Here is a 25,765-nt window from a genome sequence, read left to right as displayed (position 1 = left end):
TAAGAATGCCCTTATTTGACTGGTTGGGTTATGGTTGCAAGCCAAGTCTTTTGTTTGCTAACAGAGATTGACAGATTAAGCAAAACACACCAAAGCAGCAGATTTTCTCTTCTTCTTTATATATGCAATAAAAATAGAAATTTTTTTCCTCTTAATGTTGTTGAATTTGCCCCGAGAGACAAAAGCGGGGATCATAACCCCCACCCTTTCCCATTGTTAAACACTTTTTTTCCTTTTATCCCCTAAAAAAGTATTTTGTAGAATTCATTGTATAAAATCCACAAATATAAATATTTTTCATATTCCGATATTGTTGTGATGCACCTTTTTAATACACAGTAGTTTAGGCACCCCCCCCCCCTAATTGTATGTGAGATCAAGGCTCTGTTGTTCAGGCAGAAGGGATATTTTTTCCTCTTACTTACTGGACCTTTGAATATTTTTCCATGTAAACACAGAGAACTGGAAGCCATTATGGAAAGCAGATGGACACCAGGTTCCAAAAGCTGGGGGTTTAAATTTGCCTGCTATACAAGTTAAAGATAAATTAACCACGTCACTGCCACTGATTGACAAACCTTTGCAGAGCTATCCTGGAACACATGAAGCCCGTTTAAGTTTAAGAAAGTAAAATGAATGTGCTTAACCCAGAGCCTGCTGTGCAAAGGCCCCAATACGTCGCATAATTATACTAACAATGGTTAAGTCTCAGTTTTCCAAAATATTGAGAATTCATTTCCGGAGAGTAGTTAAAAATTCAAATTTTGGGTTCTGTACAAGTAAAAAAGGCATTAGTAAGTGGGCTGTCATACTTTTAAGATTAGATTGTAAAGTAAGTGGTTAATGCGCCCCAAAGGGCTCAGGGAAGAAGTAGCAGAGTGATCTGCAAAGCACCATTCGGAGCAGACGAAGGAGGTCACTTTTAAAAACTTCCCTGAAGGATCCTGCGACTTATTGCACAAGCAACAATGTCCGTCTGAGAAACTTGTACGCACAGCACAGCGATACATTCCAATTAAAACGTCGTGATAAAACAACTCCTGCTGTCATTATTTCAATCACACCACTAGCATTGTCTGCTGTGTCTTTTCTATTTCTGCAGGAGCTGGCATCAATAGAAAGAAAGTCATTGAAACAAAGTGGGTGGCTTCAGTGATAGCGTCCGTTAGAGGACATCGGCCCGCTTGTCCCGAACTCTGTTCCGTGCTTTCGTTCTGGCTTTGAAGGCAGCTGAGTTAAACATGTGCTGTATAGAGAGAAATTGCAGAGATATAACACGTACATTTACACATGCTGCATCACCAATATATACCAGATTTGCTCGATTATAAAACACCCAAAATTTCAATATTAATTTAGAAGAAAAAAGCCTCAATATAAAACTACCCTATAGGAAAAAAAAGTTACCAGTAAATATTAATTCATATGTAAACTATTTTTCATATTTAATAAAAACCATGCTTGAGAAAAATGCATTTTTTTGTTTTAAATTTCCTTTTATTTGCCAGCCTGCCCCCCAGTTATGCACATCTGCCCCATGGCTTGCTACTCTGCCCCACCCAGATATGCCTTTTACCCCCCCCTATATGCCACTCTGCCTCCCTGACATACCTTATAGCCCCCTATATGCCCCTCCCCGACTCATCGAAGCATCCACAGACTTGTCCCCTGTGCTCCACACTCCCTGATGTCAAGTGGGGACAGCCGGTGGACGTCTGCGTGATGCGCGCACATAACCTCTGCGGCCACCCGGGACTTCTGCCGGGGCTTCTAGGACTGAGTACCGGAAGGTCACGTTACATCGGTTCTCTGTCACAGAAGCCCCGGCCGAAGTCCGGGGTAGCAGGGGAGGTTGTCTACGTGCATTGTGCAGACATCGACCGGCTGCCAGAGAGGAGGATCCAGGTCTCCTGCAGAGCTGCGGGGGGATCTGGATCTTAGTCTCATAGTCGGACCTCTATTTGAGGTCTGATTATTAGATGACATCAGATATAAGACGAGGGGTAAATGCTCTGAAAAAACCTTGTCTTATAATCGAGCAAATGCGGTATATTATTAAGCCACAGCAACACAAGAGAATATAATACATGTGCACGAGTGTACCCGTGATTTACATCTTACCCCATCTGGAATAGCAACCCTTTACTAATTAGCTAAATACAGCCACAGATATTGGTAGAAGGCAGATTATTGAAATGTCTGCCAAATGCCATTACGTCTTAGCCCCAATTTCAACTCGCCATACTACGTGATGACGTATGGAAATTGGGGCCACAAAACTAGGAGGGTCGTCATATAAATACATAAAGCACAATATCAAAACATTGTTCACAATTTCCTTTCTGGAAAAAAAATGTCATTACCGCTAACCACATACCTTCTCTACTCTAGAGATTTTACTGGCCTTGATAGCTGCTGCATCCAACACAAGTGGTGAGCCCAGGGAGAATATATCACGCAGAACTTCATTATACTAACAAGAGATCAAAAGCAGATTTAGTACATAAAAGGGAAAGTTCTGGCCAAGCATTTCAGGAAATACGTATGTGTGTGGTGCTTGTGGGGGGTCTGCTTCAACCACATTGCGTTACCTGCAAGTGAAATCTTATTCCAGAGCCCAGGGCTTCTTTGAAGGAGCTGTAAGTTCTTCTACGTGTCCAGCTGTCCACATACATCACCTCTAGACCAAACTTGATGGTCTCCTCCTGGAACTCACCACTCTGCACGAGATGTAAAACGGAGAACAGATGTACAAGGATTGATATGGAAGGTACAGTTGTGTTTATATTAGTGTTAAAAAAATAAATAAAATCAAGTTACATTAGAGTTCTATATGCCAACATCACAATAACCTTCATATGTATAAGAACACTCCTTCAGACTTTCATACCTCTACGTAGTGTAGGACATCCCTGAAGATAGACCGCTGCTTGCGTCGGTCAGTCTTCGCCCGGTATTTATTGCTGTCCGTGGCTAATTTTTTCAATGTCACACATAGACCATCTGTGTCTTCATAAAAGAAATCTTCCTGTGTAATGCAAATAGGATGTATTATAGGAAAATATAGGATAACCGGTGATCCCCAAATGATCTCAAGACATATCCATAACTCTGCAGGGTTTCCTCACATTCATGTGATCATACTTGCAATTTGTTATATTCTGTCTATTCACCTGTATTAATGGTTGTTGGCTGTTCGCTTGGTATATGAATAATGTGGGATTCTAATAAATATTTAAGGCTTATTTAAATACAGAAATACCAATCAAATTTGAGAAAGGGATAGGGGAGAAAATTTATGCACTGAATCGCATGTGCTTGTTCTAATCCGACAAGTTACTAATAATCCTTACATCAAGATCCCGAGCAAGCTCATACAGGAGCGCGAGACACTCGCCAGTTGCAATGCGTAGGTTCACGTTTTCACTAGACAGCATTCCAGGCAAACGAGGTAGGTGGCTAGAGGAGAAAGAGCAAGTTACAGTCCGTCTGACGTGCAGAGACTTCCTCTGATCTTCTCACTTCTCTAGTTATTCCCACTTACCTCTCCAATACTTTCTGGATGCGGCTAGCCGGGCACACGGTAAGAAGCAGCGCCCAGGACTGGATGGCACAGCATAGCAGACTATGTAGTGCAGTGTTGGCTGTACCACAGTCTGAATTATATGAAGAGATAATCCCCTCGAGGCAGAAAACACTATTAATGAGGTCCTAGGAGGGAAGAAAGGCGATAGTATCAAGATACGGGTTCCCGGACATTGTGGTGTGTGTGTGTGTGTGTGTGTGTGTGTGCGCGTGTAGGCAGGATAGCGAACATGAAGGGGAAAAATATTACCTCTACATCAGCAGCAGCAATATAGCAGCACAGACCTAGAGACGCAGCACACTGCAAGGAGAGATGAAAATTATCATTAAAAGAACAAAAGGCATACTGAGAGGTCACCATCACAGCCTTTATAATAAATTATTTAATGAAAACGACCTATGGTTTGTGCCATTTGTCTTCTGGTGTTGTGGAAATATTTAATTAACCAAAGGGAGACGAGAACTGTTGCTTTAGGTATCAGAACTAAATGAGTGTTTTAAAATGGTATATATTTCACGCGCACACACTTACACTATCGCTATCATTTAAAATACCAAACTGCAAGATGTGATATTTGCAAAAGTGCTCTAGTTAGCAAATTATTTTTACATTAGACAACTGTTCAAGAAGCCCTGTACTCACACTCTGACGAGCGGACACTCCTGCACTGGAGTCTGTTAGGATGCTGATAAGCAGTGGCTTCAGACAGCGAAAGACCTCTTCCCCCTCAGGTCCAGAACCAAGCTGTATGCAGAGCAGAGACAGCACGGTGGCCGCTAGAGACTGTTCCTCCTCTTTACCTGTAAAACAGACAGGGCTGGAGTGAAATCACTGAGCAAGACTGACCTGCTGGCTGAAGAACACATAAGGGTCTGGTACACGGTCGCACACCGCGTGTGATGCCAGCTGCCATACAAACTGGTGACAATGAAAGGCCCGTGCTAAGCTGGAAATACATACCATCTTCCCACAAACTAGTTGATCGGACAAACCGATACACGCACCTTTCTTTAAGCAGCGTTCCAGAGCATCAGTGAAAGTGACACGTCTCTCCATCAGAAAGTCCCCCAAGGTGTGCGAGGATAAAGCAAGGCGCAAGTTACTCAATGCAACCTGTCTGGTCTTTATACTGCAAGGGTAGAGAGCAGAGAAGTTACATCAATGGTTTGAGACAATTATGCAGTTATCTGTGTGATTGCAGAATAGTTGGTGGACATTACAAAACACTCAGGTGCCCATTTAGTGATCATGTTAAATGGGCAGCCACACCATACCCCTTGTACATTTTCCAGCATGTAGGGGTAATTATGAGGGCTGTGTTAAGAAGTGCAGTCTCAGGTAGCCAATAAAGTCAAGTTGATTTTAAACTGATACAGTTAACATCCAGTGATGTTCTCTACATCGGCCTCACCTCTTGTCCATTAGGTTATCTATATCCTCTCTCAGCTTATCCTCCCGCTGATCTTGCTGGGCTTGGTTATCAAGTACATCACTTCCTACAGGAACACAAAGATATGGAACGGAGAGAGTAATAACAGTATGTTATTATACGGGGTTCGTTAAAAATAAATCAAAAAAGCTTTTGGTGGGGTGTGTTGATTTAACAGATGTTGAAAATACTCGAAATGTGATAAAAAAAAAATATTACAAGTGAAACCATGAAATGTGAAAATAAAAAATACTGTAAGATTTGGTCAAAGAATATACACCACTTTGTAGCTACCATTGGTTAAGAACAATAGTCACATACATAAATGTACATCATGTCCATGAAATTATATCATATATATATATATATATATATATATATATATATATATATATATATATATATATATAAGTTAGCAACCCTTTCATTCACTGGCCCACACGACGACATAACGCATCATCATGGCACTTTACTCATTTGCATTTCCCGTCGTCCATAATTTACTAGCGCCAGCAGCACATTTAAGGACAATGTCTTACAAACATCTGCTTTCCATCGGCGTAGGCAGAATCTTGACCAATACCTTAGTGCATTCAAGAATAAAGAATACTAAAGTGTACGCGTTACCTGAGCCCTCCTCTGCCAAGCTGACCGTTTCACTGGCACTGCTGCAGTGACTGAGAACTTCGCTGGCTGCCTCATCTTCACTGGCCTCGGAGTCGGCACGAGCGCCTGGTCGAGAACCTGGAACAAGAAGTCCAAACACCCATTAACATTACGGCCCAGGAGCAACCACAGCCGCTCAGCTTCCAAAAGCCTATGGGACCGGTAAATTACTAAAAATAGGAAGTCCTAAACTATTGTCAGGTATCAGACAGCAGCAGCATCACTTAACAGGCCTTTCGAGACGTGTGGATTCCAAATAGAAGTGTTACATCTGAGCAAAACTGCCCATGATGACATAGGTCACGGTGTTTTCCAAAACGGCACATTTAGCCAACTATAGCATTTTAATAAGCCATATACATTTTACGGATGTGTTAAACTTGTGATTGGATGCCCTTTTAACCAGAGGGCTGATCGGTGGCGTATAAATCACCGCTGCATAAACAAAATAGAGCGGAGTTCAGTGTTTAAATATTAAGCAGAATAAATACATTACTCAGCTAAATAAAACACAAGGTGAGCACAGAGGTACGTACCAGGAATTTAACCTATTCAATGTTTAAATGAAGTTTTAGAGGCATTTTTTAACCTACTATAGCACACAAAGATGACATGATTTTTTTTTTTTGGAAGCCTTATCCATTCGTACAAAAATGATTTAAAACGTAACCTACACAAACATCCCATTCACTGAGCTGAGTTATTAATGGCTCCTTACTAGAGCGAGGGTGTTTGTACCAACAGGATGATAAACGTATCTGTATGTTAATGCACATGGCAGCTGTGCGGTCCATTTGTGTAACCCCTTCCTATTCTGCAGAACCCCCCCCATGGGAATGCTACCCCCAACTATTTCCATTCGGCTGAACAAGTCTCCAGGTACATGATATATTTACCCTCAGTTAACTCCGGCATGTGTGTGTTCAGACCCCCGTGTGCATGAACAGAAGGACACTAGCATGGATCACCAGCCCATGGAGGAAAAGTAAGCGCGCTCATGTAAGCGCTCTCATGTAAGCGCTCTCATGTAAGCGCTCTCATGTAAGCGCTCTCATGTAAGCGCTCTCATGTAAGCGCTCTCATGTAAGCGCTCTCATGTAAGCGCTCTCATGTAAGCGCTCTCATGTAAGCGCTCTCATGTAAGCGCTCTGGGGATTCATGGGAATAATCAAGTAACAGGTTTTCACAAGATCACCTACACAACCGTGCTTCCGATACAGAATGCTAGCCTCTGTGGATCACTTACCCTAGGAGTATGCAAGCAACGATATAACACTAGGAGGAACGATATAATTAGCCTAAAAAAAATAACCAGAGGTGCATATACTCATTTTAAAAGTGGCTGGAAGACATAAGGACCCAGCAAGCTAAAAGGTCTTTATCCTATATATTCCTATTATAGGAACCTCTTCAGCCACATATTTTGGGGGGAATAGTCTCATAGTTCCCTACATGTGCTGCCTGTTTGGACTAAACACGACCTTTATTAGTTCAAGAAAAGAAAAATACCAGATTCCAGACTGAAACTAGTTTCTATTTGGGACACCCCCGGGGGGCGCGTTCGCTTCCTGTATGCCCCAGAAAGTATGACAGGCATGCGACAGACCGCCAGCGCAGAACGGTAATGCAGTCACGTGTAGTTGACCAAACAATTTTGCATTCCGTTCTGTACCTACATCCATGCGCAACAAAAAGCAGTTTTTACTGCTTAGCTGTGGAAGTATTAATGAATGGAAATCTCATGCAGTGCTATGGCAAAGCAGATGGCGGTGCCAAGGAAGATGGCGGCATGAAAAATGTTTCGAAAAAGCCTTTGCTAAAATCCAGGTTTCATTATTATAAAGGATCATTTTGTAATGTTCACTAGTATTCATCTAAAGGCTTTTATTTCCGTAAGTTCAAATAAAACAGAATTCAAAATAGAACTGAAATAGGAAGCAACGAGACTGATATTTTAATTAGGATTAATGCAATGGAATGACAGACAAGATACATAAATAGTAATTAAACCAGCAAATACCACTGCAGAATTGACTTCTCGTTTCTCCATTTAGTGAAGAGAAATTGTTGCGAACATTCAATGTGTCTTAAAACAACTCTTTATGCTTATAAAACTAATTCCAAGGAGTGCTGCTTTATTTAACCTTCCATAGATCATTAGAACACCTAAAAAAAGTTTTATTTGTTGACTGTATCTGCAACTATTCAGTTGACTGGGGGAAGCTATCTTTGTTGCACTCTTCACTTCCTGTTATATCAACAGTATAATATTCACAGAAAACCCAGGAACTAAGAGATGCAACACAGAATTACTTCCCCGTTCTTCTGAAAGAATAACATTTTAAATAGTTTTTTTTGGTTTGTTTATAGCAAAGGTTTTCATGAATATTACAAAATTCTTCTTTATATATATAAACCTTGCGCTATAGTTAGAGCTTTCCTTTAATGGATGGAGCTACATGCTTGGGAATGAAGCACACGGTGTACCTTTTAGCTGGTTCAGTTTATCGGAAACCTTCAGCTGGAGCAGCTCCTGTCTCAGAGAGCCTGGGGGGGGGGGGGGGCAATGGAGCCATAGGAGGATATAAGGGGTTGGCGACTTTAATGAAAATATCAGTTTATACATAATTAATAAATGCAGCTGAAAAAAGATAATTATGTGGAAGACAATAGCACATTTATATATAATATATACACACACATAGCAGTCATTCCAGCTGGTATTATTCTATACTAAGCATTTAAATATAAAACAGGTTGTTATTCTTGTCCATTCAATTAATGTATGAGTGACACAACTATCGTCAGCCGCTTATAAAAACAATGTTTCAATATTTATTTTCTGGGAGACAAACATTACACAAAGTATACACAGACGGTTGTGTATACACAGTACTGCCAGGCGGAGGGATCGGGGAGCCCAAAGCTTTCTGTGTAACATATGCCAGTATAAGAGTAAACGTATACCCCAGCATGGTTGGTATTACCGTAACTGCAGAAGGGGCAAATTCTTGAGCATGGGGGGATCCCAGGTCCATTTAAAAATAGCAATCAGGTAGATATAAAGACAGAGGGGGTGAAGGTTGTTAAAGGGAATCCATACCATATGCCACAGCAGCATACCGTAGGGGTGTTACACAGCACACCAACCTTCATATAACCCAGATGCCCTCTAACTGCCCCATTCACCTCTCTATTACCCCATCTTCACTCTGTAACTAACACCAGCCCAGTGTACCACTTTACTTCTAACTCTTATCTACTTACTAAGCGGCCATGCAACCGGCTGCTCCACACACCATGCCGGTTTGGCTCCTCGCCATTGGAGCACTACGCCCCGTTATAACCATCACCCACTGCCCTAAATGTGCTCCTTATCACACGCTCTAGTTCCCAACCCTTTTCCCCGGACTCACCGCGGCCTCCGTTACCCTTCTTGGAGGATAAGTTGGCTCTCCGGGCCCGAGGCATGGTCCCGAGCAGCTGTCAGCGTGTATCCACGAAGTGTGGGACTTGACCACCGCGAAGATGTTTGGGACATGAAGTTCCAGCACTGCCGCCTACTGCCGGTTACAACGGAGTAAGGAAATACAACTCCCGTCAGGCACTGGGCGTAACTTTCGGCTCACGCGCTTCACTGGCCGCAAGGCATGCCGGGCTCTGTAGCTGTGTATGGAGTAAGTGGGCGGGTACATAGAAAGATAAGGAAGGTGATACGCTACCCACAATGCTTTGCATCGTCTTGTTGTGGTTGATTGCTATGGAAGTTAGAGCGTTATATACAATGACATCATCAGTATTATTATTTGCACTGCTGTCATTGGATGTTTGCAAATGAGTGATTTATGATCAGTTTTAAAAACTTAACAAGTATGATCTCATTGTATCCAAATAATCAGTACATAAAAATGACAGTAAATGAAGTCATGCAGGGCATTACATGTTTTATGGATCCTAATTTGGAGATTTATAATTGTTATACGTGTTAACTTTGAGCAAGCGCTTGGTACTTAGTAATAACTGACGTGATGGATTGGATGAGTACATAGGGTTGGCGACAGTTGAGTTGCTGGAGTCCCAAATATTAACTTCAAAGCCTTGAATGTTTAAAGTATGCCTTAGCGACTAAAACAAACTTTGGCCCGAGAGTCTTCATTTGGTGCTATGGTCTGATAGGGGAGATCATAGATCGCGTGCAAGGTTTGTCCCTATAATGACCGCTCGCTCCCTGCGCCACCGCTATTATTAATGCCAAGTGCTGGGATATGGCTTCATGGAAGCGTGAGCGTAAACTGGAATTATGACAAATGCTAGTGTGTGTCTATGTATGTGTGTTTATGGGCAGGCATTTGTAAGAGTAGAGTATATGAGTGTATCCATGAGTGTTTTGGGCCTAAAAGGTATAATGCGTAAAGGGCGCGCATGAGCCAGACTGCGACTCTGAGAGAAGACCACTGTGGGTGCATTGTAAGTACGGGGTAAATCCTCTGAATACAATCTGGGCAGGTACTGTGGGTGCAATCTAGCTGCTGGGGCAATTCCTTAGGTATAAAATATATAGTAAAAATGGGATGTCTACAGCAGATATAGTTGGTTGCATATATTCACGGAGAAATACCGGTAAGACTTTTGTTAATTTAAAAAATGTTTGGCAGATATATTTTTTGTGTGTGTATATATATTTATATATATATATATAAATGTCCCAAGAATGGGAGCATACTCTAATCCATAAATTTATTTGCTGATCCCCTACCACAATTAGACATTCATGGAAAAAATAGGAGCACTTGGATTTATTAGTTTAGGTCAGTCTCCTAATTAGACGAAGGCTCCGTGTAGGAGACCAAAGCATCGATATGACCTAAACTACTAAATATTTTCACTTTAATAGGAAGTCGCGCAAGTGTGCGCAGCAACTGCCCCCAAAGCGGACTCCACTGCTATCAAATGTGCTATGGGCTCGAGCCCCGGATCTTTTGGAGACCCAGCAACGCCCCTGTATAGTATATGGATGGTGTGTCCAGAAGATCAATAGTATTTGTTGGTGACTATGTGCCAAACAAGAGATTTAACCTTTTATTTTCTTTAGGATTTTCTAAATCAACAAACGCAGAATGGGATGTGTCCAAAGGTGAATTTTTGTTTGTCTTGGTTACTGTGTATATTTTTACTGCAATGGGTAGTGACAGAATTGCCTAGAACATAATAGAGGTCCAGTGTCTATAGCTATACAGGTGCGGATAGTGAACAAGGCCCACAGAGAATGCCTTTCAACGAAAAGGGGCTTGTACCTCTTTTTTTTCCCCCCAAGCAAGTTTTTGAATCAGTTAACGTTTTAACGCATTGAATTATGTGTTTTTGGAAAGAGAAGTCTGCAACGTAGTAAATTGAAGTTTTGTTACTATAATACTACTCTTTCAAAGCCCCGTAATTCACTTTGGTCAAGTGCTGCTTGGGTCATGGCCATGGTGGGAATAGGAAGGAAAGGGCTTTCCAATTCTTTTAATCCTGAAGGGCTTGTTAATGCAGAAGATATACTAGGGGCTCACAGCTTGGAGGGAGTGCTTTTTTTTACTGTATTTTTATCTATCTTACTGTAATGCAATATTCTACTCTGTATAGTCGCTGTTTATGATTTAGTGAGCATCTGTCTTTCTAAATATAATCTTGTTACTTCAAGTTATTGCTGCTAGAAGTGGTTCTACAAGTTATTCAATCATAAGGTGTACTTAGTTTTTCACACACGGCTTCTCCATTTTGGCTTTATTTTTTAATGAATCATGAGATATTTTGAGTGTAATATGTAATATATTGTTGTTCATCTGAGGTTGTATTTACCTAATTTTTAGACATACTAAGGAACAAATGATTGTTATTATGTCCTGATATGTAAAACCTTAGAATTCAAAGAGGGTGTACTTTTTCACATGATTGTGTGTATATATATATATAAATATATATATACACACACTACCTATACTGCTGGTCACTTGAGTCCGGCTTGTTTGAAATACAGGAGCACTCTCCAATAAGAAGACATATTTGTCTACTATCTAAATACCATGCTCTTTCACAGAGAGGAGATCCAGAACTTGTACACTCACTACTTTACATTGTAGCAGAGTGTCATTTCTTCAGTGTTGTCACATGAAAAGATATAATAAAATATTTTAAAAAATGTGAGGGTTAAGGTATACTCACTTGTGTGAGATACTGTGTATATATATAGTATCAGTGTGCTAACAACTCACACTTTTCAGAGTAGACCATTGCTCTGTTTGCTGGTTCAGACCCTTTTGAGTGACTGTTATATTCTCTTCTCCCCTTCACTCTCGGCTCAAACAGGAGATGGACTACCATTGCTATGAAATGATTGCTCTGAACCAGAAGCCGGGTGATGAATGGACTTTTTAATCTAATGTAAGGACGTTTTATCCTTTTGCACTTTATTAAATACCATGATTTTCATGCGGGTCAGTCTCCTGTCTTATATTTGAGCCGTTGCATGAGAATGAATGGAAGAAGAGAATATAACAGTCACTCAAAAGGTCTGAAAGTGAACCAGTGAACAGAGCAGAAAAGTTTGAGTTGTTAGCACTAAGTTTCTTCACACTAATAATTTTATTGTTCCATGAGTTCTTCTTTAGCACATTCAACCAATAAAATATGCCTACTGATTGCACATTAACTTTGTTTGCAGCCCCCCTAGTATCTACCTAAGAGAGACCTTAGCCCTGCTGTGCACAGTGTGCTAAACCGATGCCACACATATGCTCACAAAAACAAGCACATCTTTTCCTGGGAATCTTTCTCCATTTTTTGGTCCAGATCAGTCAGACTTTGAAGTGAACATCAGATGAGTAACACTTGCTTCTGAATCCAGACAATTTCTTTTGAACTATGGCCAACACTCTATGTTACTGGGCTCCAGACATCCCTTAACATCAGAACAGTTCTTCCATAATGCCTCCAGAAGCAGTGAGCACCCTATGCAGATTTCAAGGAAAAAACATAGTTTTCACTTCCCATTGGCTTATGTCAACAACACATATGAAACATATGAAAAAAGGCATGCCCCATCGAGCCTATGATATTCCTATATGGGCACAAGTCTAGAAGACCATTCAAACCTTGCCACTTTATATCACAGTCAGTACGAGTGCAGACATGTCATCTCGATTCGTGGTGGTACTATTGGATTACACTCCTATTTTTCTGATTACTCCGTGGGATATATCCTGAGTAATATACCGAGATAGTTTACATCTTGGATATTAAAACTGAGATTATTATTTATGTACTAGTTTTGTGTGTAGAGTTTCACTGCTGTGCCATTTTATTGTCACCTCTAGAACAGATGTGGACACAATGATGGCCCTGGCTGCCACCAATGTTAGCTTCCATATGTATATGCATACAAAATATCTCCAACGATTTTACAGATTACCAAACAAAATGCACAAAATACAGCTATTTGTAATAAATTAATGTCATTTTGCCAAATGCTGTAATGGCAAACGTTTCTGTTTAAGTCTTACCAAAAACTGTAATTCATTACCTCTTGGCTGTTTCGCTGTTCATTGGGTTTTTCCATGAGCCAGCCAGGCATCTGTTCTTTAAACGGACTCGTTTATTAACTTTCTTCACTCTTATACTTTGTGAAGTTATGTTTTGTACATGAAGATACAGCTCTCTTACTGTAGTGATACAATACTTATTTTACGATACATACATCTAATGTTAATCTGCTGTTAATAATCCACAAATCCTCAAAGTAAATGCTTTTTTTGGTGTTAATTTAATGTCATTTTAGTTTTACCTCTCCAGTTTCCCCCCCATACAGTTCCATCCATGTCAAAACGTTATCTCTAATCCCACCATTAACACGATAAAGATATTGTGATTGACCACAATCTGTAGCTGCAGAAAATGTAATATATACATCATATATATCAATATATACACTAACATGGCTGTATTCATTAGCGCATGGGATCCCGATTAAGAGGGGTTTTGTTAATCAAGTTAACCTATTGGGTGCTGGTCCGATAACGTGAGGTGCTGCTGAATTTATTGGAAATTTGCATCAGGCATTCAGTAAAGTACTGGGAGGTTAACGTCCGCCTCTTTACAATCTCAGCCTGCCTTAAAATCAAACCTGCCCCGCAAGATGCCTTTTTTATGCATATCTCCGTTTAAAAGAACATCCAATCACTGGAACCTAACTTTGTCCATCTATATCCCGCTAGTTGCTTCTGAGGCTGGCTGAAGATTATGCTCATAGCCGAGTACTGCAGTCATCACGGCTTACTTGTGCCAGGTCAATATGTTTAAAACGTATTTGTTACATTTTGTGGTGGGGGCCAGTTATTTGCTCACCAGGTGTAAAATTGGCTGAGAGTTGAAATGAAAATTGGAGTTACCTGTAATGATTATGATGAGAGTTTTCAGCCAAATGCAAACGGTCAGCCCTGCTTTACCAAGGGAAAGCAGTCCATCCCAGCCCATGGGCCCAGAGCTTACGAGGAAATCATAAGAGAGAGTAGAGATTCTCATAATATTCATGGCTAGAACTGGCAGATCAGGTATACCAAACAGCTGACTCTCCGCCACTAACTCTCGTATATCATCAGAAAGTGCTCTTAAAAACATGGAGAGCCTATGGCTAGCTAATTTATATATCCGTAAATGCTTAAAATGTCCAAAGAGGTCTCTTCTTCGGATGAATATGATGCCTCTGAGGCCCCAAACACGTATGTTACGTTACATCATTTTCTATGTTGGCTGAATAAAAGGAATCAAACCTCCATTTTCTTTTTGGGTTAATACAGCTATATCCGCCTTCTTATTAAATTGTTCAAAGAAGGATAAGCTTGTAATGTTTATGTCCATACTATAGGTTTTTGGGCTGTAGAACATTGTGATACTTTCATACCCACTAAACATTCAGAGTTCCTAGAAAACTGCAGCATCAACAGAAGAAAGAGGGACAGATACATTTGGGTCCAAAGAGGGACTGCCTGGTATGTTTATGAGAAACTTAGTTTCACATCAGGTAAAGAACATCTTGTTGGCTTCCCCTGTGTTAGAGTAACAAAAAATCATCCATATTGTTATATCCTTTGAACTGTATGTTTACATGATACCTGGGAACTCTCTGGGTTTTGCCTGGAGACTCTGGGTGAAGCTCTGCTTCTCTGGGCCTCCATGGAGGAACTCCTGGTTACAGGAGCGGTGTTGCAGCACACCCCACTCCCTGGCCACTTTCCCGCCAAAAAAGGGCAGCTTTCAGTGGGACCACTCACCAACATCAGTGGAACGCTCACCAACATCAGTGGAAGCTCACCTACATCAGTGGAAGCTCACCTACATCAGTGGAACGCTCACCAACATCAGTGGAACGCTCGCTAACATCAGCAGGCCACCCGCCGACATTAGGTGATTGTCCACCAACATCTGCAGACCACCCACCAATGTCAGCGGGACCTTCTACCTGAATTCTGATAAGCGAGAGCACCGGATAGCCGGAGCCTGGATGCTCCCAGGTATAAATATTGGACTGTGTATAGTTTGACTCGTAGGAAGCCAACTGTTTTGTGATATGGGTAGCACACAGAGGTGTATTCTTTGCTATATCTGTGTGCTTCTCATTATGTGTTATTATGAAATTATGCTTAATTTTTGTATGTATATTTCTAGATATAATAAAATATGTAGTTATCAGCAGGGCTGGACAGATACAGCATTTCAGAGCCAGGGATGTTTTTTTAGGATCCAGGAATGAATATATTTATATATAGAGAGAGAAATTATAAATTATTGGCAGGGACTATGTCTCAAAGGCTCCTAGGATTTGTCCAGCCCACTGCATATACAGGATTATTTCACAGACTCTCAGTAAGGTACATCTTCTTCCAAACATTGAGACCTCTTTACATAACAATCAACAGCGAAGGTCTGACAACAGTAAGTCATCCTTGAAATCCTCAGCCTCATCATACTGATCACAGTCCTATGTGAGTCTGGAACGCCAGGTTACCTCCTTTCACCCAGGTTACCTCCACTCTCTGGGATATAGAGAGTCTGTCTATTCAGAAGTAAAATCCTTGTTTGATGAGTTGTGAGATATTCAGTGAACGCCTTGGAAGAATGAAAATGGTGGAAGATGTATAGCAGGAGAGGGGCGTTTGGAGAGACACTCCATTCTGTGTACTACTAGAACAATTGTCTGTAAGTCCATCTGGCTGAGATTGGGTTATTAAACAAAGCCATATTCCTCTGTGGATCTTTGGCAGTTACTATGTTTATAGAGCAATGTAAATCCATTTTGCTCAGTGATATATCAGAACCACAATATCTGTCAGATTATAAATAATAACTGCCCCTCTCGTTGGCTACTCTTTTAAAACGTACCCCTCCCCCTTGTACAGTCTAGTGGTTCATATAGTTACACAAAGCTCCCTAACTTGGGGCACTCCTCGGGCCACGATCTGCCCTGGGAGGGTCATGCGTCCGGCGACTCCGCACCTTTTTCTTGTCCTCTAGGTGTTTCCATTTCTGGGCTTTGGCCTTAACGCTGAGAGGCGGGAGGGGTCGAAAGCTAGGTCCTTGAGACCCTGGTAGTTGTGGAGATCCTTGTGGGCCTGGTGGGTGCGAAGGTCGGCCCTTGCGAACCCACAGCTCCTCACACATTTGTTCTGCAGAGCCTGGCTGCTGAACGAGGCGCATGAAGTCCTGATACCAACGATGCTGGTGGCCACGTTGTTGTCCCGGGAACTCCTCTGCACGAGAGTAAGGAATGACCTCAAGATAGATTCGGAGCAGGGTTTGGGTGAATCCATGCTCTGAAGAGTAACAAAGGAAGGTTCCTCCATCACGGCGTAGAACATTGCGCAGGAGAATTCCACGATCTGTCTGTATAACACGGTCATCAAACTGCACCTGGGGAAGGAAACGTGACACTCGGTATGTCTAAATGATAGCTGAAGGAGAGCCGCAATTAAATAGATATATATACCCTGCAAAGTTTTGGTTGTAGACATTTCTTATCTGTTTTGTTCCAACCTATCTCCATGTTATGTCCTGCAGAAGACAGCCAAGGGCACCCTTACTCAGCCTTATCAGCTTATAATTAGACATGCAGTGTTAAGAAAGCCATGCATACCTTCTCCTAGTGATCTGTCTCATCAGTTCCTTTGTACTAATGAGCAATAAGGGATGTTTGAAACTTAGCAGCTGTCAGGAAGGGGTAGATAACCTTTTTCATGGTGGCTACATGATACTTTATATCTTCTAATATTAATAAATCCCTTGTTGTCCAAATTGGGGAATAAATTATTTCATAGTAGGTGGTGGTCAAGATGAACTCTCATGAATCTAAACCAATTTCTGGCCAGAGACAGACTGTATGAGAATTGTAGGGATATCTGTGGAGCTACCTGTGGCTTCCCCTTATCTACAGTCATGATAACAGCAGTGGGTTATAACCAGGTGCTAACGGTAACTGCCAGCTGGCAGAAAGTATCTGTTTATATAAATGTGATGTCTAGCTTGACAAATGTTGAGTAAATGAGCAGTGTACAGCATGATCATTAAACCATCTCCCTGCATGCTGTCAGATAACATGCATGAAATATGGAATTTCATAGTGAGATATCACCCACAGTTCTAAATACTTTAGACTGAATATCTAATTGTATAATTGGGGTCTGAAATAGACAATGTTCGAGAGTGTTCACTAATAGTTAAAGAATTTAATAGTGCTAATAATTTAAAGAGACCAGAGACCAGACTTTCTCAAACTTTTTCTTAACGAAGCACCCACAGAGAGTTATTTCTCCAACAGCAACCCCCTGGGTCACACCGAGAGCTTTCCATTGAATAATTTATCCAGAAACTCATGAAAATAGTGTCCTTCTAGGGTAACTTGTTGATATCAATGGAGACTCAACTCCGGAGAACCCACAGGAAATGGTACTTAGTCTTCAACTAATACATTTACCAAGTGCACACTCACTCCCACGTTTCAACAAGTGTCAACCCCAAGAGTGGCATTTGTGTTTCATATGGAGCTTCAGAGAAGTTCACATTATTTACCTCCTTTCTTGGGGTGTCTGGTCCTTTCTGATGAGTCCAGGTGACCTGCGCTCTCAAGGACTTTGGAAGACATTCCAGGAAGACAGTGCTGGTCTCAACCCCTAACAGACGTTTTTCCTGTATGGTGAACCGTTGCTGCTCTGTGATGGACAAGCAAGAACATTATGCAATTATTTAAACATATATGTCTATATTGTAGGCTTGTAAGCAGGGCCCTCTTTACCCAATGTCTGTCAGTTCTACTTTTGTCATTGCTTTTGAATGTATGTAATGTATGAAGCACTGCATTACTTGTTGATGCTACATAAATAAATAATGATAATCAATCACAGGGACACCAAAAGCTTCCACACTCACCTCCTGAACACAAGGTGTTGGGGTCTCCGTTCCGAACATCCTGGCGTCGCGACCGCCTTAAAAATAAATACATCACAAGTTTCATTGAGATGCACAATAATTAAGCACAGAAAGAGAACATGAAGCGGTGTGAAGGTTCTCAAAAGGACTTGTTCCTTACCTCTTAGTGTTGGGCAGGTAACGGGTACAGCTGACACCATCCCATGCACAGTAAGGATCTCTGGCCAGGCAGCATTCTGCGCATGCCTTCCCATACACTGCACAGCGATGCAGGGCTAGCTGGGAGACTCCACTTGCAGAGCCCACATACAATTGTTGCTGTGGGAAGATTGGGATATAAGGTGAAGGGGGAAAAAAGCACAAGAAAATGTACATTTGTGGTAAGGATAATTCTGCTTACCCTCTTAGATGAGATCTGCATGCTTGTGATGGGTGATGAGTCCTGCAGGAGACGTGCAGCAGTAATGATCGAGGGAGCAGAAGATATGAGCAAAAGAAATAAGAGGAACACCAGAGGGGGAAAAGAGGAGGCAAGGGAAAAAAGATAAAAGCATTAAACATGTATTTGTGATTTTATATATATATATATATAAATATATATATATAAACAGTCACGTATTACTGAATATTATTATTATTATTATAATATTAGTATTATTGAATATTACTGTAACAAGTCCTTTCTTTCAAGTTTATTTTAAAGTATTTCCTTTCTTCTCTCATATATACTGTGTTACTCTTCTCTCAAATACCTTGAAGACCTGCAGCTCTTCCAGGACAACCTCCTCGGTATGGCGCCAGCTCTGCTTTGGCACAGAGACCACTTTCAGCACAGAGCCCACATCTGGAGAGAAACACAAGTAGACGGGACAGTGATCAACAAGGGGTGACGAGCTTAGGTTTTCAGATATATTTATGATCATCAGGTATTTTTTTTTCTAGGTCCCATGTGTTAAATTACAGGACCCGCTCACCTGTTCCAATGAACATGACATCGTATTCTCCGTCTGCTGCTGTCACTCTGTCCACCGTCAGCTGCGTAAACGTGACATCGCTGTGGCTGCGCAGGAAGATTGGCCGTCCAGACCCCGGTACCACAGGATTGAACATAAGTGGGTGATTCCGAGCAAACTGAAGGACGTCATCTGGGAAGTTCTTTGTAGATTCAAAACTGCCAAATGTCTTACTTGGGCACTGGAACCAAACCAAGCGATTACATGCATATCATGGGTCTCTCTCATATATGTACACTTTAAACTTTATACTTTAAAACTAGCAGGGCGTGTCAGGAGACGCATTATATGCAATATTTCCTTATTGAGTATAGTTCTGACTGCTGCTAAGTGAAATCTTACTTTTTCCATTGGCTATTGAGTTACGTTCAATTTCTCATAGGAAACTGGAGCTCACCGCATCGCTTTCTTGCGCCAAAGCAGAAGGCAACCCATTGCCTTTTCATTTAAACATCTGTTCCTTCCTATTCCTTTGTCCATGTCTTCATGCTCATACTTATGTTCCATATGATCACTCACCATCCCCGGGCGAGGATACGGCACTCTGCCCTGGTATGAGATCCACTGATAGTTGGGTCCCTCCTTGTGTGCAAAGGGTCCCAGGAATGCTCTGCGCACATCATTCATGGTGTAGACACAGATTGCGGAGCCACGGAATACAGAGCTGAAGGAAGAGACAGGGAAGAGCATTCTTATAATGCAGAACATTCAAACACATGGTCTATACCATAAACAACAGTTCTCCACATCTCCAAGATTCTTTTACATGCAAAGCATTCCACTAGATGCTGTAAATTCTCCACCGCCAAATGCAAAGCTTATTAATCTACCACTCGCACAGCGTTCACCCACATGCAAAATGTACAGCCTAAGCTGTATGTTAAATTGCATTCGTTGTTTCACTGTAACTGTTTCATCTTTTTTATCCAGATCTGACAATAAAGTCTTAAATTAAAAAAGGCAACTTCCACTTCTTATCACCTAGATAAAGTGATTGTAAGCCCATCGTTCTTGCCAGGAACTGTATATAAAAGTACCTTAAAGCGACATGGCAAGCTTACAGGCAGGGTCCTAATGTGTCTGTATGTAATAATGTATATTAATGTAAATCACCATTAGCATTGCCATAAAGGATCAGCTCAGTGTGATGTTCGAGCATGCAAAGCCACTCAAAATAGCAAATGACTGAAAACAATGGCCGCCTCCGCGTCTCAGGTCCAATCATCCAAACATTCAAAGTATCCAAATGATTTATACATAAGAGGCAATATTTATTCACTAATGCAGAAATTGCAGGAGAGTTGCAATCACCAACTTCACGATACATTATAAAGATCCAACTCCTGTGAGCTTCAGCAGCTAGAAGAGCTTCACTTGATTTAATCACCAAATCACCAAACCTTGCTTAATGTCTCATCGTAACATATATTCTGTTCTGTGAGGTGATCTTTAATAAATCGCCACCATTTTAATTATGCATTAAATAGAGTTATAACCACAATTTCCTATCAATTACCTCTTTAATGAATAAACCCCACATGATGAGGGGTACATTGGCTTTCACACATACAAGCGAAATGTTCTACTTCCAAAACAGAGATAAAACACCTTTGGACATGGACAGAATGTCCTTCTTCTAACAACATCAAATCACCCTACTGATAACTTAAAGACACAATGCACATAATCCCGAAGCAGACAGAAGACTGCCTTATCGTTAAACTACTCCTCATCAGTAATTCAAAGACAAAACACTTTGCTTCCAACACACAGACATAATACCATGTTCCTAATACCCAGCAAACACCTTGCCCCTGACTCAAAGACAAATGCCTTACAACCAACATACAATAATACAGCTTCCGGCCTTAACGAAACCCAAGCATATAGCGGACATTCCAGTGAGTGTCCAATAAGCAACAATGACTTCCACAGATCTCCTTGCTGAAACCATTGGACCTCAAACCCACGCTTAGGACCTGCGTAGATTTAAGAGGAAAGGAATGGTGCTCAATGGCCAACTTCGTTATACCCCTGACTTAGATAGACTACCCTGCCTTTTGTATATACATTCAATATGCGTGTCGCTAGTTATGACCATGATCACGCCACTGCTCCAAGTCTCTGTTAGCATTACCTAGATGTGGAGAACAGAGCATATATGAGCGGGTTCCTCCTGTCTCTGGTCTGCACCAAATAAACATCTCCTGTAAAGAGGGAGAGGCAGGGGTTTAGTGTTCATTAAATTAGGTATTAGCATTATTATATTCTATAAATAAGCAAATTCTTTTAAAGATATCTACTCTACTGGCATTCATTACTAATGGATTATCTAAATCCACTATGAATACCCAAAGAATAAGTATATAGATATGTCAGGTCTAATTAACTACATGCTTACTGAGCTCATCAAAGTAAGTATCGCCCCTCGATTCATTCCCAGGAACGCTGCACACAAGCCGGGCCTTCAGAAACGTTGTCCATTTGTTCACAAGACTGCGCTGACCTCCCACATCATTCTGAAATAAACAAAGTTAAGAACAACCTCTGAGATGTAGGCACATCAGGAATTTCCAAACAGAGGAATTGTGTCATTACTTGGTGTACTTACCCTACATACTTGCCCAATGCGGGCATACGACTGCTTGACTCCCCCCAGGCCCTCCACCGGTGTCTCCCGAAAGAAGAAGTACATTTTATCATCATCAGGATTTTCACTTTCCGGAATCCAAAAGACTTTCGTGAATGTGGGTTCTGTAAATGCCAGAAGACACAGAGTTCAATGTCACACTGATCTGTGACGCCATCCCTGAACCACAACATCACTCTGCTCAGTAACAAGGATTTCATACCCAACTTAGTAGATAAATACACGATCCACTACTTTTTTAATCATCAAACCAAAAGTACAACCAGCCCATCAATCAGCTTGCCCAATTAATACCACATAATCTTCCACTCTATGTAACACGCATTGCTTCTTATATCAGCCCATTTCTTTAATACAGTCTAATGCAGTCCTCATAGGACTGCTTTTGATGGACATGGGTCCACAGACATTGCTTCTGGGCAACTCAAAGCTTCCCTGAGCATCCCCTGCCATCTCAGCATCCATATAACTTATTTTCCTCCTCTCTCATTTCAGTCAGAAACACTGGATAATTGTGACCATAGACAGCGGTTATTTTCCCTGTATAAAAAAATGAATCTGGCTTCTTCACTTTGGCTTTACGTCACTTGGTCGCTCAACTCTGGTTCTACTCCCGCACATGCCCTCCCGAGACTGGGGCTGACTCACATTCCTCGTATTCTACCCTGTCCGAATCCTTCACACCAATCTCATGTTTTTATTTTCCTGCCACCTCATCTTTATACAAAGTTACAACTTTGGTTTCTTCCCATTTATTGTGAGCTATTTTCGTTGAGTGTTCAGCATTTTATGTCGTTCATGCTTAGGTAAGCTCCATTCAATCATCTCTTCTAGGTGACACTTTAATAAGAATAATAATCCCTAAAACAAAAATCTTCGCCACTGAAACTTATGTTTCTGTCGAATACCCACATACTGAAAAAAAACATTAGTAATAGAATAGAAAAGCCTGTTAGGGCTTTTATGGAGCTTACTAAAATATAAGGATTTCAGGTTCACAAAGCTTCTCAAAAGAATATAAAAGTTGGTAATTTACAGAAGCAAAATAGAATATCACCCGGTTATTTCTAAATATTCCACCAGAGGGCAGTTGGATGCCCCTCACTGACCATTAAGCCATCGAGAATCATGCTGCTCAGTGCGAATTGGGGGCCGTCTCCCCAGACTTCGGAAAATGGTGAAATCACGGCCCATCAGATCAGTAGCGACACCTGAGTATAACTCCTCACCTAGACAGTCGGGAGGGACAGAGGACAATTAGAGAAATGAGCAATAGATGATTCACGGAGAACATGGCAAGCCTCGTAGGTGTATATATACTGAACAAATAAAAAAATGGCAGGTTATCGCAGTGTTGGCCAAAATCTTTGCAGTTGCCGAACTACTTTTCCCATAACCCTTTTATGGTTGCACAAGAATGAAGTTAAACGTAGTTCATTAGCAGCTGGGGATCATTTTGTTATTACAGTGTGTGAATATAATGGCATCATTGGGTATACAGGGCATACGAAGCAATCCTGGCGATGTATAATGGATATATATAGAGAGCAATGTAAGATGGGGTAAGCATTATATTGGGAAGGTTTATTCTCACCAACAAGAACAGAAGCTGCTGTGTGTTTTGGGTCATATGGGCAGCGTCCCTTGCCGTCCACTGTCCCTCGGCCGTCAAATTTAAATATTGCCTCCTGCAACGAAAAATGTTGTACGTTCAAAATCAGTGACCTTCCACAGGTGACCCTATTATGACCGCATTTAGTCATTTTTTCAGAGCATGTATACATTTCAGATATTGCTGGTCAGCATATATAAGGTTGTGGGATGTATACACTCATGGATCAGTTATGAATTACTGGAACATATTCACCCCCCCAGTGCTGTCCTATGCCCAACCCAGGGCCACTCAACCAGCTGCACCTTCCACACTCCATATGGTTAGTGGCTGGTGATCTCCAGTTTAACCTACTAAATGAGAGTTGGTGCTACAGGTAGCTTGATTGTTCAAAAAGGACAATTGGCTCCCTGATAGGAGGCAGAGGGGCTGCCCTCCCCTGGACCTACTGCCCTAGACCAGAATACCCCACTGCATGTCACTGCAATGAAGCACTTTACATGTGGTCACCCTACCATGCGCCCACCTAAAAGCCATTCTTAAGTCAAACTGACAGATCATGTGATATCTCATTTTTTTCCCACTCACATCTGACCGGTGTCCCACATGGATGAAGCCGCAGGTTGGGTGGAAAGCTCCGGTTCCGCACGCGAACAGATGTGTCCGATTATATGGTTGCAGGATCTTGACGAAGTTCATACAGTCAGTCTGCGGGGACAGGGATGGGACATGTGTGTCACAAACTGTTGTCTCTGAATATTTCCACTCCCTTACGCCACATTTCTTTTCTTCTTCAATTAACAATTCCAAGAGTTTGTCTCCCTGTCCTCCCTCCCCACCTCTCATATTCTCTGTTCAACATTCACACTCAAGAGATCTCTTTCCATATGTCAGATATCTGGCATAGCTCAGAGAAGGATGGGGAGACCTACTGATTAATAGACTCAGAATATGCTGGGGAGAGGGACTGTCCCACCCCCAGGCTGGAATTCACTAAAACACCCCCCACACTTGACCCTGACCTCCTTGCTGCGGCTGATAACAATATAGGTTTATGCTAATACACTGTTAGCCTTCTGCGAAGAATGTAACCCTTGTTAAATCACAAACCAAAGTTGCTCTGCCCGCTACCACTACTCCCTGTGTACCCCTTCACCTGATCTACACAAAACCAACGGCTGAAGAGAACAATGCTCCACCATTAAATGTTCTAAAGTACACCTAAACTACATACTGCGGTGTGTTCTATTCACCACTAACACACAATAATACACTATATCAGGGGTAGGCAACCTTCGGCTCTCCAGATGTTGTGAACTACATTTCCCTTGATGCTTTGCCAGCTTTATGACTGTAAGAGCTCTATGGGAGATGCAGTCCACAACATCAGGAGAGCCAAAGATTGACTACCCCTGCACTATATCAACCACGTACTCAAACTGAAAGGAATACTATTCCCCATTAGCACTGTGAGTCGCACTGTTCACTGTTTACTCACAATGTGCTGTGCAATATTTACCATTAATGCACACTGTGCTGTGCACTATTCATTGATACCATACATCACACCATAGAGTATACTGTTCACCAAGGACTCACACTAACGGTAATGTTATTCAGTGATAACGCTGTTGGGTATTCTATCCACCTCTAACTTTTATTGCTGGGAGTACGTGCGCTGCAACACGCGTTCTTCTTCGGATGCTGTCATTTTTACTCTTATTACTCCCGCAGTATAAAGTTCTCCCTTCTGCCAGCTCACGGCCGGGAGCACTACACTGACATTACTCATACTTCAGGGAGTTTTCTGCTTCGATGAGGGATTATGTATAAAATCTGATACTGGTGCTAAGTTAGAAGAGTGGTATTGTTGTCGTAGCAACCAATGGAATATGCCTACTGATTGGACCATTCCATTGGTTTGCATGGCGATGACTTCATCTTTTGGCTTAGTGCCCCTAAAACCGATTGCCCTCGCACTGCAGTTTAGGGATACCCTCCTAACCTAAATGTGGCAGGATAACAGGACCACTGCGTAGGTGGGAGAGGATAAGTTCCTTCCACCTCCCCGTCTGCACCTGTCCTCCTCATAGTTTCCATGTTTCCTGTCTCCATCCCTTGGCTCACACACACCTTTATTTGAACGCTGAGGACCTTTGACACTTTCTGCATAGGTGCCACGCTAACAGCTCAGAAAACAAACATTACAACAAGCCCTGCGAAAGCAATGCACCCTGGGTAACTGAGTCTGTGCTCACACTACTCATGGGTTAAAGGTATTTCACCTCACACGACCCTGTATGCACATCGCACTAGTGTGTCACCGCTGTACAGGGTGTGTCACCATATAGAC

General features: G+C 41.7%; 2 protein-coding genes across 2 annotated transcripts in view; both read right to left on the bottom strand.

Moving 5' to 3' along the window:
• Nucleotides 1-1,165: 1,165 nt before the first annotated feature.
• Nucleotides 1,166-9,152, bottom strand: LOC149285387 (interferon-related developmental regulator 2-like). Its single transcript, XM_089495417.1, has 12 exons — nucleotides 9,098-9,152; nucleotides 5,643-5,759; nucleotides 4,998-5,082; nucleotides 4,591-4,715; nucleotides 4,229-4,386; nucleotides 3,836-3,886; nucleotides 3,545-3,711; nucleotides 3,354-3,459; nucleotides 2,891-3,028; nucleotides 2,592-2,720; nucleotides 2,378-2,473; nucleotides 1,166-1,246 (listed from the first exon to the last, which is right to left on the bottom strand). Exons 1-12 carry the CDS (start codon nucleotides 9,150-9,152, stop codon nucleotides 1,166-1,168), a joined length of 1,308 nt encoding a protein of 435 aa, XP_089351543.1.
• A 6,993-nt stretch (nucleotides 9,153-16,145) lies between these two features.
• The window catches only part of LOC149285386 (semaphorin-3B-like), a 31,230-nt gene continuing 21,610 nt past the window's right edge, over nucleotides 16,146-25,765 (bottom strand). The window contains exons 6-19 of the mRNA XM_089495338.1: nucleotides 24,001-24,120; nucleotides 23,395-23,488; nucleotides 22,910-23,029; nucleotides 21,762-21,904; nucleotides 21,552-21,669; nucleotides 21,288-21,357; nucleotides 19,670-19,814; nucleotides 19,112-19,331; nucleotides 18,890-18,981; nucleotides 18,538-18,579; nucleotides 18,298-18,455; nucleotides 18,138-18,193; nucleotides 17,781-17,920; nucleotides 16,146-16,625 (exon numbers count right to left, since the gene is read on the bottom strand). Coding sequence (XP_089351464.1) covers nucleotides 16,146-16,625; nucleotides 17,781-17,920; nucleotides 18,138-18,193; nucleotides 18,298-18,455; nucleotides 18,538-18,579; nucleotides 18,890-18,981; nucleotides 19,112-19,331; nucleotides 19,670-19,814; nucleotides 21,288-21,357; nucleotides 21,552-21,669; nucleotides 21,762-21,904; nucleotides 22,910-23,029; nucleotides 23,395-23,488; nucleotides 24,001-24,120 — 1,998 coding nt within the window. The remainder of the gene's footprint in view (nucleotides 16,626-17,780; nucleotides 17,921-18,137; nucleotides 18,194-18,297; nucleotides 18,456-18,537; nucleotides 18,580-18,889; nucleotides 18,982-19,111; nucleotides 19,332-19,669; nucleotides 19,815-21,287; nucleotides 21,358-21,551; nucleotides 21,670-21,761; nucleotides 21,905-22,909; nucleotides 23,030-23,394; nucleotides 23,489-24,000; nucleotides 24,121-25,765) is intronic.

The sequence above is a fragment of the Sceloporus occidentalis genome, unplaced genomic scaffold (assembly GCF_023333645.1).
Source record: "Sceloporus occidentalis isolate IW3139 unplaced genomic scaffold, rSceOcc1.0.p SCAF_79, whole genome shotgun sequence".
NCBI classification, from domain to species: domain Eukaryota; kingdom Metazoa; phylum Chordata; class Lepidosauria; order Squamata; family Phrynosomatidae; genus Sceloporus; species Sceloporus occidentalis.
Note: the sequence above shows the minus strand (reverse complement) of the source record. Positions and strands in the feature narration are given on the sequence as shown.